Source organism: Miniopterus schreibersii (genome assembly GCF_964146895.1).
Source record: "Miniopterus schreibersii genome assembly, chromosome: 1".
NCBI lineage: Eukaryota > Metazoa > Chordata > Mammalia > Chiroptera > Miniopteridae > Miniopterus > Miniopterus schreibersii.
The window spans coordinates 67861842-67874964 of record NC_138101.1 but is presented as its reverse complement, the minus strand read 5'-3'; the positions used below and the strand labels follow the sequence as shown (position 1 = coordinate 67874964).

General features: G+C 33.7%; 1 protein-coding gene across 4 annotated transcripts in view; it reads right to left on the bottom strand.

Annotated features, from left to right (window-relative positions):
* The window catches only part of SEC24B (SEC24 homolog B, COPII coat complex component), an 80485-nt gene that overhangs the window by 36658 nt on the left and 30704 nt on the right, over nt 1–13123 (bottom strand). For 2 of the 4 annotated variants that reach the window (XM_081132690.1, XM_081132691.1), the window contains exons 3-4: nt 11701–11868; nt 3351–3455 (exon numbers count right to left, since the gene is read on the bottom strand). In XM_081132690.1, coding sequence (XP_080988816.1) covers nt 3351–3455; nt 11701–11868 — 273 coding nt within the window. The remainder of the gene's footprint in view (nt 1–3350; nt 3456–11700; nt 11869–13123) is intronic. The other 2 variants (XM_081132693.1, XM_081132692.1) reach the window with 1 other exon arrangement.

The following is a 13123-nucleotide window of genomic DNA, read 5'->3' as shown; positions in this document are numbered from 1 at the left end:
AACTTGCCTAAGGTCACAAAGCTGGTAAGTGACAAAGCCAAGATGTGAATCTAGAAGAACTGACACAAAAACCCAGGGAAACATATTAGCTGTTTAGAGCTGCAAAACTGGCACACAATAAGCGCTCAAAAATGTTAGGCATTATTAAAACTTAAATGCCATGAATTAAGAACTCAGGAATTTTTAATCTGAAATATATTCAAGAAAAAAAATTAGTTAAACAAGATAAGGTGATAGGGGAAAAGGCCATAAATGCTAAATCTTTCTGATTTCCTAATTTTTTTGAGTCTAAGGAAATGGAATTTTCAACAATTGCACCTAATTGCAAGCAGAATAAAAACGGGAGTAATTTAGGCTGATATATAACATTATAAAAAGCAACACATTTTTGAAATGTGTAAAATAAGGATCATGAGATAAAGTGAGATGTATCTAGGAACTGAAAAATATGTACATTAAATAATAACGATCCAGCGCCTTGAAAGAATGACCCACTGGTAACAATGACCACATAGTACAATCAGATCTTCGTTTCTAAAACACCCTTCTCCACTAAAGGAATCAGGGCTGTTTAAAGAAATGGCTCATTCCAGGGTTGCAGCAGTGTAAGTATAAACTAAGCTAGGAACACCTTATTGAGGCCTAAAGGTACTTAAAGTAAGTGCTCAAATATTCATGGGAACATTTAAGAAGACAATTTCGAGGAGCTGCCAGTGGTCAAACTGCTATCAAAATAACTAATGATAGTAATGATTTATAACCCACCGGGTAAAATAAGAACCCACCAGTCAATATGAACCCAAAGAAATCAATAAGGGAGAAGGAATAGCTCTTCTTTATAATGAAACCTCAATTCATAAATATAGAAAGAATGCTAGAATTAGAAAATCATCAATGAATGCTAAAACTGAGTGACAGTTTATTAAAGAACAGGATATTTATAAAGTAGCAAAGAATCTTCTCACAAATTACTTATTAATTTCAAGGGTGAAAAGTAGGACAGATTGGACAACCCTGGCAGACAAGATCTTAACCAACAGATCAAAGTTAACATCATTATTACGGGAACAAGCCCTGGTCAGTGTGGCTCAGTGGTCACAGAGTCAGCCCATGCACTGTCATGGGTCATGGGTTTGATTTCCGTTAAGGACACATACCTGGGTTGCAGGTTCAATCCCCAGCCCTGGTCATGGGTGCTCAAGGAAGGCAGCCAATCGATGTCTCTCTCTCACATCGATGTTTCTCTCCCCGCCCCTCTTTCCATTCTTTATAAAATTCAATGGAAAAATATCCTCAGATGAGGGTGGATACACACACACACACACACACACACATATATATACTATGTGCATCAGATAGAATGCACTGACAATATATTACAATATTTGGAAATATTGCCAAAAAGCATGATTTGAATCTAATCCCAAGGATACATCAGATAAACCCAAATTGAAGGACACTATACAAAATAACTTGCCTCTATTCTTCAAAAATGTCGAAGTGAAAAAAGAGAAAGAAAGGTTACGAACTATTCTCTTACGGTCTAAATACAAATGACAACTAAATTCAATGCATGACCCTGTATTGAGTCCTTGGGTCATGAAAGCAGTTACAAAAGATCTTATTGAGACAATTGTTGAGATTTGACCATGGACTATGTAGCAGATATATCAGTAATTCAATTTCCTGATAAATCTTTATTGTTTATGTTATATAAGACATTGTCTTACCCTGCGAAGTAATTTATCTACCTAGATTGACTCCCAATGGTCAACTGATAGCCCAAATTTGACAAATAATTAAGAGTCTACTGGCCATTTGCTGATGGGTTCCTTGTGTACTCTGTGTACTGAAAAGAACCTCAGACTGAGCTTTCAGCTTCCCACACTATGCCCAGCTTGCTGTTAACTACTGCAGGCAAGCCCCGGTTTCACCTTTTGATCAATGGACTGAGACGTGCCCTGTCCAATCACAGCTATGCAAATTATATTGCACTGCATTTATAGTGACCAATCAGAACTGCATGACTTAGACAAGTCAGAACTATACAATTTGGAAAACTCATTTACATAAAACAGATCAAAGTGGGACCTAAGAGGCAGGAAAATTCTCTATAAAAGGTGACCTCTCCTTTGGAACACAATTTAGGTTGCTACCTGAACTTGTGTTTCCAGGGCTGTAGCTCTTATTGCTCAAATAAATGTTTTTATTCTTTAAAAACCAAACAAACAAAAGAAAACATTGTCTTTACAATTAGGAAATACATACTCAAGTTTTTAGGGGCAAAGGTCCATGATATCTCCAACTTACTTTCAAATGATGTAGGAAAAACTATGGATAGAATATTAGTAAGTAAGTGGGACAAAAATGTCTATCTGGGTAAAATGTATATGGGAGCTTCCTTTCCTCTTTTTCCAACTTTTCTATGAGATTGAAGTTGTGTAAGACAAAAATTACGAAAAATTCAGAAAGACAGATAGGTATTTACATATTTAGAGTAAGAAAAATTATTCCTTATCTAGAACCCTCTATTTTCACATCCCCCCAAATCATGCCTAAGGATTTGAAAATTTTAAAAATGGAAAGGAAACAGAAACTTTTAGTTAAATGTACTATTTATAGAGCAAATTCTTCCATTCAATAGTAAAGGTAACAGAAGGATAATTATGGTCACATATACAATAACTTGAAAAGGTCATCACTTATTGGTTCAGTCTTGAACTATTAGAATTAATGAAGGAACTGAACTGCAGTGTTCTATTAAAGGCAGAAAAGAAAGTAAACAGACTGCAGGCTGCCACACATAATCATATGCACAATTTCCTCAACAGGCAAGACATGAACTACTACATAAAGCTGGAAACAACTACAAATTTGGGGCTTTCTATATATAATAAATGCCAAAAGGACCTCAAAGAAACATTGTCCTGTTTATCAATGTTATAAAATCCAAATGGTTCATTCTGACTAGACTAAAATAGCATGCAAAGCAGAAAATAAAACATTACTCCTAAAAGGGTGTTAGGGCAAACAAGAGTCAAAAGCTTTAGTCAACACTCATTCTTTTGCATGACATGAGAGGAAACGCACTTCTGAAAGAAGAAACCGCTCTGTCATCATGAAAGATGTATTGTTACTTAGTGAAATGGTAAAGATGTCCTACGAAAGAAAAATAAAACAGACAAGCAAAACACCTCATTTCAAGTGGCCCCAACCTCTATAACCTAAACCAAGCAAATTCATTGAGCTAAATCTGCAAAGATACTTTTTAAGGAGGCTAGTAAGACTGTGGACATTAAAAAAAAATTGAGTAGGAAAAGATTAAGAACTGGTGTAAAGCTAAAGCAGACCTGCTTCCTCATCCTCCTCCTCCTCTTCCTCATCATCGGAAGTTGATGACAAGGGAGTTGGTGCGGAGCTAGCTTGATTATTAACATATTCACCATACTGCATGCCTGTAAAGTGGAAAGCACAAACACAAGAGTCAAACCAACAGGAAAGATGAGAAATAAAATCTGACATTGCATTAAAAGTGAGAAAGAACTCTGACATTCCAAAGAGCATCCCAGCATGCACATTAATATTAGCAAATTTATTATCAAAACTGAAACTGTTAGCAAATCGCTAAAAGCAGCTTAGTAATAGCAGCTTTAATATGAACTAGCTGATTTAAGTGTGAAAAAAGTACCATGTATTACACTGATAATATTTAGGAAATTGCAATGACAATCTCTGAAAATCTTACTGAACTCTATACATGTTTACCTTCTTTAAATTTAGGACTCCTGTAGTATACTTCCTTTGGGACTGTGCATTCTTGGTGAGCAGTAATCATTCTACTGAAATGAATTTATACAGCACATAACACAGATACTTGATACCTTCCTTCTGCTAATGCCACCTTGATGGTAACTCAGTTCTCATAACGGAAAAAGAATGACAGTTAAAGAAAAGAACTGTATTCAGCATAGTTCTCTGCTCACAGATGTTCAAAAAGAGGGTGGGGGGCAGGACAGGGTGGGAGGTGGGGGCATTTACCAACTGTGGCCCTACAAGTGTGGCAATTACAGAAAAGTGTATTTTCTAAGATGGCCAATCATCTCAGCTTCAGTCTATTGTCTGCATGTGAGTCTGAAGTAGATCAATGAGTAGTCCTCAGTGAGAGTCACCAAGAGAAGGCAGATTCTGTAGAAAAGGCACAGCAGCTGGTAACTGTACAATGCTTCTCTTTAAAAATTTGACTGGGTATTTTTATTAATTAATGAGGCAAAATCAAGACTTAAAAAGCTAATATCCACAGAATTTTGAGGGAAAATAAAATAATCTTAATTAAAAATGAAAATATAAATAAGAATAAAACCCCTACAAGGAAAATCTTATAGCTCAGCTTGAAAACAGAAAAACTTAGACATAGTGGGAATTTTCAAGAATACTTCTCAATACTAGAGGCACAGTGAAGCCTGGCCTCACCAAAATCACATGGTAGTCCCCTGATGCTCTCCTCGTTTTTTCCCGTGACCTTTCAAATTAGCATGGATAAACATAACTATGTCTATAATAAGAAAAATGCTATTAAAGGGTAAAATTTGAACTCAGAAGAGAAAAAAGGTGAAATTGTACATGAGTGAAAATGTGATCTCGCTCCGACTAAAAAAGTCATGTAAAAAACCTGCTAGCTTTGCTGAAACATCTTCTAATTATAGATAAAACGTCAGTTATAATAAATTCATCTGAGAAAATAAAAATTAATTTAAATAACTTCAGGAAATACAAGAAATAAGCTTGATACCTTGAAAAGGCCAAATTCCTCTAATAAATGCCTAGTTAAAATGAAAATTTGACTAACATTAGATTAAATATACTAAGGTTAAATATACTAAGAAGTTACAATTAAACGTAAGTTTATAGTAAAAAGATTTTATAAAAAAGAAATTCGATTTAAGGACTTCCTTAAAAAATGAAGTACTTTCTCAAAGTGCAATTAGCCTTGCACATCTGTAACACTGTCAACAATAAAATATATATTAAAAATAATAAAAATATATAAATAAATTAAATTAAATTAAAAGTACACATACAGGATGGGGCAAAAGTAGGTTTACAGTTGTCCATATGGAAAATAATACAATAATTAATAAATAACAATAAAAGAATAAACTGTATTTCATATACAACTGTAAACCTCCTTTGTCCCATCCTGTGTGTGTGTGTGGGGGGGGGGGGTGTATATGAAACCAGAAGAAGTCCCATTTACTATGCTGAGCTAACAGAGGCCAATAATCAGGAAAAAATCAGAAGAGAATACATTCTTTCATGACTGAATGAGTGTGGAGGTTGTTGACTCTGTATCTAGTCAAAGTACAGGGCACATCATATATATTATAAGATAAATATTTTCCTCTTTCCAGATTTAATGAATAAAAATAGATTTATTTCACTTATTATTGGAAAAATAGCCAATGCTTAATTGGAAGCAAATGAGATCACTATACAATGATAAAAAATTTATAGAACTACTCAGTGCACTGGAACAAATCTAAGAATAAGATAGACTACAGTAATATTATTATTCATTATAATATCATTTTAGATATTATACAGTTTAGATATACTATACATTTTACATATACTTCATTTCAGATATACTACAGTTGTCAATGTACTATAGTAACAGAATGTCAGCCAACATACTCACACTTAACTTTCCTGAAAAAAAAAAAAAGATGCAATTCTTTTAAGAACTACTGGAGATGAAAGTATCAAAATTTAAGCCCTACCCCAAATGTGAATATGCTCAGAATTTAGTCTTTCTTTGCTTGTTCAAGTAAACTTTGTTAAAAGCTTGGTAATACTAATGGCATAAGAATATGACATTTTAGTTAATCCACAGAGGAATGGTAAGAGCTCCAGAGTAACAATCAATCAGTATTAAGCACCCTGCTCTAGACTGGATCCAGTTTATCCAAACTGCAACAAATGGTGAGTTATGGCCAGAAAGTGGCTGACACCAAGTTACTGCTCTGTGATATATGAATGGTTATAAGAACTTCCTGAGTGCCTTTACTCAGATCCTCTCTAAGAGTCAAAACCTATGTATAACATACACAGGCTGTATTTATAAAGTGGTAGAATATGATATGTCTTCCAGAGCTCAGCCTAAAACTCACTGTAAAAATGTACATGGAGTACCTTCCATCCCAACCATGACCAACACCACCAAATGGGAAATGAATGCTATATCCTAATTTATTCTATCTTGATCAGAACTTCCAAGGTATGACTCTATTAAACCAAGAGGCAAGAAACCTGTAATAGATAGAATCTGACACTATGAAGAGTTGTGTAATTAACAGGGCTCCAATATTTTAAAAAGGACATTTGGTTTAAACTACCCATCATTCAAGTACCTTCAGGTAAAACTCTCCACATCCTTGGGGCAGCTTAATAAAAGGCTTCTTCACTGTTCCCTAGATACAGCTAGGTTGGAAATAAAACTAATCTTAAGAGAATAAATCCCTTGTAAGATTAGCTTTTTTAAATTCAAGAGTTCAAGCTTTTGAGCAACTGTTATTTTTCCTAAGCTGGTTTTCAAACCAGGTACACATACTACAAAGCTTTCCAAGGGTTCTCACAAAAGAACTGTTTTAAGGGAATCAATTTCCATAGTACCTTCCTTCCTAAAACGTACCCACCTAAGAAAGTGCCTGTGTTGACAACAGCCTTTCTCTCACTTTACAAAGGAAACACTTACGCTTAATTTATCCTAATCTTACGATAATACATTGCCTTGAGACATTAAAATCTCAGATGCTAAAGGGAAAATGTTCCCCTTCCTAAAATGAGTCACCAAAGCACCCTAAATCTACAGATTTCCTTTTACCTTGCCATACATGTTTCAGTTAAAGATGAAACAGTAGAAATAGGGATGGTTCTCATTGGAATATTCTTAATTCAGAAATTTTGAAAAGTAGGGTGATGAATTTAACAATGCTGCATGTATGTGGTCCCCAATCACTACTGTCCAATAACCCACTGCTTTTGAAAGAGTTCCATGAGAACAACGCAAAAACAGTAAGAAATACTGACTAGACAAGCAGCAGGACATGATGGATAAAGATGGGGACTCTGGGTATAATTCTAGGCTCTACCACTACTTACTAATTGTGTCCTTGGGCAAGTTACTAATCTTTCTATTCTTCATTTACATCATCTGTAAGTGGGGTAATAACTACCTCAAATAGTTGTTTTGAGGATTAAATAAGTTAATATACATATTTCAAAGCTTACAATGGTGCCTCAATGTAATAAATACTATATAAATATTAGCTATAATTTAAAAATATGTTTGTGTATATTTAATTAAAAACGATTATTTTCAGCTATTCTTAATACTTATACCTAGGGCAAGTCATTAGAATAAAGAACCTTGCACCAACCTGAGTAGTATCCTTCATAATGCTAATTCTTTTGAAAACAGGTAGAATGTTTTCTAGGACTACCAATTTTTTTTCAAACTACACTGGATAGTACTCAGAGATAAAAATTCTACATGATTTCTTTCAAAGTCAATATAAGATGTATAATAAAGGAGTTTACAACCTATTTTATCACAACATATTTATAATGATTATTTCTCACATTTTATACAATATTTAATTCTTTCTAACTCGCTTTAACAAAAAAAAGTATTCACTAGCAGATGAACTTAGTACTTAGTAATGTATATTTTATCTTTTAATTAAATACATGGGAACATTCCTTTTTATCATGATGCCTGATGAAATTAAGTTATTCTGATAGTTACGCTTGATCCCTACGTAAATATTTTTAAAAAGTCAAATACCAGAGTTTGATACATACAATACATATATTTACCACAGGAATACAATGCTTTTCAAGGTAATTCTTGCTTTGTAAATAGCCTAATATTAGGTACATATTACACTGCTTTATTTCAAATTTGGTAATGAGAAACAGTGTATTTACTCATTGGCTAGCTTTTTTATAAATTACTAAAAAAACAAATTAATTATATTAGATTCGTGACATTTTAATCTGACTACATTAAGTAATTTGGCTTAAAAAAATATAGGCTGCAATTTATTTCTCAGTGGAGTTTATCATATCCCTTACAATTCTACAAAAACATTTCTTTGGGTTAAAAAAATTAAATCAGACTTCCTGACAAAGAATAAAATTTGTCTCACTGGTTTGAAAATGAGGACTGCCTTTACCAATTAGGTTATATAGAGATACCCTCCATAAAATAAATGACCTACATCACAGTTTGAAATTTTGATAAAAATACACTGAGAGGATGTGATAAGATACTGGTAATGGTATAATGAAATTCCCAATATTTTGAATAATTGCTGATTCAGTAAAATGAGCACTGGGTTTGGAGGCAGCCAAGATCTGCATTGGGTCTTGCTCCCTCCCTGGGAGTCTGTATATCTTTGGGTAAGACACCAATATCTCTAACTGAAATTTTTCATCTGTAAAAGGAAAATGAAATATGATATGGCTGCTTCACATGATCAAGTGAGAGATGAAAGTGATAGGTATTTTAAAATTATAAACTGCTACATTAAAGTAATAATAATGTCACTGACTACATGGAAAATAAAATCTCACAATAAAAATTTCTGACGTGTAACTCAGAAGGTTAAAAACCAAAAAGAACAATACTGCTTTAATAAAACCTTTCAAATATCATTCCTATCTACATTATGTGAACAAAGTTTCTTGGTAATTAAATATGAAATCTAGCTAAAGTTTATCTTACTCTAACAATGAACGATATGCAACTAAGATACACTAAACTAAGGTGAGGAGGAGGGAGAGGGATTCATCTCAATGAAATATGTATTTTCAATAAAAATGTACTCTATAATTAAAAAAAGTCAAAAGTCATGATGTTTACATTGTTTTGACCAATTATATGCTAGTAATAATTGTACTGGTTATTTAACCCAGAAGAAGAAATGTTAATGTTTAGACTTATGGTCATAGACAATAAAACAAATTTTAAAATTTCAATTTATATACTATCATTGTGGCAAAGAAGTATGATATAGAGTGATAAAAGAGTTTCTAGCTTAAGAATATACTATATTATTATATTCAGAGGAGAGGGCATGACATAAAGAAGAGAAAAAAATGTAAATTTTCCAAATGTTAAAGAAGGGCTTATTTGGGTATTTTTTTAAAGGATAAAAGTAGGCCTCATTCCAGTGGATATAAAGAACAATGTAACGTCTTTGTTTTAAAAGTCCCTATATGAGCTATGTTGAAAAGTACGTAACTGCAACTATTTCAACTTTCGGTGAAAAATTTCAGATTTTTCAATCTGAAAAATGTTTAAGTAGTTTTAATAGTTTCTTAAAAAAATAATTTAGGAGCAAAAATTTGAAGCTTCTCCTCTAAAAATCAGTAAAAAAATGCTGAGTCCTTGAGAAAATAACTAAGCAAGGGTATCTTTGAAGCTGGTAGAAAAAGACTGATCTCTTTTAAGTAGTACTAGTTCAGTAGTCAAATTAGACCCACACCATACACTATGCAGGCTGTGCACAGCACAACTACAAGAGGCACCATTCATGCAAACTACAACTTGCACAGCATACACGGTAGCCCTAACTCACAGGATTAGGTGTGTACCCCAGGCCTATTCAAAGGCAAAGAGGCCACTAAGAAGCCAATGTCCTACTTAAGAAAAAGGAATATTAAAAGCTACAATTCAAATGTCTCCGGTAATATCTTTCCTGTTACTTATTCAAGCAAGACGCTTATCTTCAGTAAATCAAGAGTTTAACAGCCAACAACAAAAAATTCAGCCTCATTTTATAGAAAGAGCACAAGAATAGAAAGGTCTGAGCTAAAAATCTTTCACTCTGCTACTTACTAATTTATAATTTGGGCAGGTTATCTAATTTTTGTGAGTCTCACTTTTCTTATCTGCAAAACAGATAATGTCTACATCATAGAATTGAATGAGGATTAAATGAAAAAATAAATATAAAGTATCTGGCACATTATAGGTGCTAAATAAATGGTAGCTCCTTTGCCCAGCCAGGCATGGCTCAGAGGTTGAGCATTGATCTAAGATCCAGGAGATCGCGGTTCAATTCCTGGTCAGGGCACATGCCTCAGTTGCGGGCTCAATCCCCAGTCAGAGGCGTGCAGGAGGCAGCCGATCAATGATGACTCTCTCATCATTGACGTTTCAACTCTCTCTCTTCCTCTCCCTTCCTCTCTGAAATCAATAAAGATATTAAAAAAAAAAAAAGGTAGCTCCTTCTCTTTTCAAATCTACTTAGTAAGGAAAAAATGAAACATGATTAGTGAGAAAGTGGTTTACAAATCAATACAGTAAAATAACAACATGTATTTAAAGTAAAATGGTCAAAAAGAAAATATGAAAAAAAAAATTAGCAGGGGCAATTTAAAAGGTCAAAACAAGCAAGATAGTTAAGAAATGGAATGAGTCATCCATACAGAGGAAAGACATAAAAAGACACCATTTATTCAGTTAGGGCTTCAACCTACCCTTGCTCATGACAAGCAAAACTTTCCTACCAGCCTTTCATTTTGAAGGCAAACACTTATAAAAACTAAATTCTATTCCCTAAATATACCCACTGGCATGTTGGGAATCAACAGACACTCCTTGGTGCTAGAGCTGGTTTTCCTATAAAACCAAATAAAAAATTTATAATGTATAATCTGATCAAATGATAGGAAGGCTCCTGTAGACTACACAAATACTCAGCAAATAAGGGCAGTAAAATTAGCCTAAAGATTTATGATGCTTTTCCTAAGTTTCAGAGCAAAAGAGAGAGAGTTCTTCATATTCAAAGTCAGGAGCTGTCATTACATAGTGAGTATAGTCCCTAAAAATATTACTAATGGTTGCTTTGGAAATACAAGTTGTAGATTTCTAAAAACAGTTCAGGTTATCTCTCATCAAATGAAAAATACAGTATATTAACTTGAACCATCAATAGCTTTGGAATTTTAGCCAGACAGAAAATAATCATGAATAGTGACAAAAGAAAAGACAATGTGGGAAAAAGGGGTCAAAATAACACATTTTAGTTGGCTGTCACTTATTTGACACATGGAGAATACTAAACAAGCAAAAAAACAAACTGTATTGTTTGTCAATGCTGTGAATGTGGGATATAATTTCATTTTAATTCCTCATTCCCAAAATTCAGTCAGAAGCTACTTTCCATTGATGATAATGACAAAGCACAGAAATCATCAAATAAGATATGGAAATACACTAAATAAGGAGCTCTTGGGTACTTTATTATAAAAGAAACTATAATAACCTTTAAAAATAGGAAATAAATGTTCCACAATAGAGGGATGGATTAGTAAATTATAATACATTGATATAATTAATTATTAGCCAGAAAATGACTATAAAGACTATGTAGATAGATGAAGAACTGTGAATAACTTAGTAAATGTAAAAGCAAAATACAAAATAGTAAACTATGATTGCAATTATGTAAAATATAAATTCATAGAGACTGAAAGTTAATATATGAAAAGAAAATAGTTGTGTTGGAATTGAGATTATAAATTACTTTTCATATTTTCTAAAAATTATGGTTATGCAGTTTGACTACCTATTTGAATCAATATGTGTGCCTATGTATGCTACATATATAGTATAACGGATTTCTCCAATACCTTTCTGTTGTAACAGTTCTGATGGCTGTGTAACCGAGGCGACAGGCTCAACGAGGTGATTTGCAATAAGAGGTGACCTTGCTGACGAGGCTCCTGATACAACAGTGGATACCACTGGGCTAGACTTGGGATGCTGAACATTTTGCATAACAGGATAGGATAAAGAATCTGCAAGTGAAAACAAGAATCTATTTCATCCACAGCAATAAACTTGAAATGTATTAAAACATTAAAAGAATACAGTTTATTTGAAGTTCTTATAGAAACTTCAGTAGCATCACATTTATCTTGTATATCTATAACTAGAAAATAAGGTAGTTCAAAGAAATTTTCAAAAAACTAGAAGCTCAATCACCAAATGTTTTAATAATCTTTAATAGCAAATTTCCTAAAACATTCCTTACCTTCTTAAAAAAAGGAAACCACAGTTTTTCTTTACTAATGATCATTATTATTAATTACTGTATAATGTCACAGTACCTCATATAGGAAGATGAACAGAGGTATTGCTTCTGCAGTAATGTGGTTCATGAACTCCACATGTTCCTAATGTCAGCTCAGATCTCATTCTGTATAGTAAACTGCATCAGTGTAGTGTCAACACTTCTCATTTGCTGTTTTCAATCAGATGCCTTATTTCACATGTAACTAAGTAAGGGCCTCATGGTAATACTAGGTTGGACTTCTAGAATAAAGTATATGTGATTCACAGTGGGACTTTGTGATAGCTCAAACTGCCTGATCTACAGGGTAATCTTCAGCCAATCAAGAGATAACCTAAGTACCACTGATGGATGATTAAAAAATGTGATTTATATATACATATATATACTGTGTATATGTATAAACATACAATAGATGAACAAATTAAATGTGGTGTACACATACACACACACAGGGAGGAATATTATTCAAACTTTGTGCATGAGTCATCTGGGATCTTATTAAAATGCAGGTTCTGATTCACCAGGTCTAATATACGGCCTGGCCTAAGATGCTACGTTTTTATCAAGTTTCTGCATGAGATGTTGCTGGCTGGTAGACTACACTTTGAATAGGAAGGCCCAGGAGCAACCCTTTCTGTTTTAGATGTGTAGCACTTACAGCAAATGGATGACGTTTGTTTGAGACACAGGGCTAAAAGGCCCAGTCTGCTCTCTAGGCCAAAGGCCTCATTTCCCATGGGCTGCTGAAGAGCAAGAGGATTGCTCAACCCTTTGCTCACATCTACACCCACTCAAGCTATGGCACACACACTGAGAAGCTTTGCCCTACATAAACTTGCACATCTGTACCAGGGACCTGTTCATGAATATTCACAGCACTGTTTGTGAAAACAAAAAATTGGAAACCAAAAAGTCCATTTATAGTAGAATGCAGAAGTAATGTCCTTCCAATGGACTCCTGAAAGCAGTGAAAATGA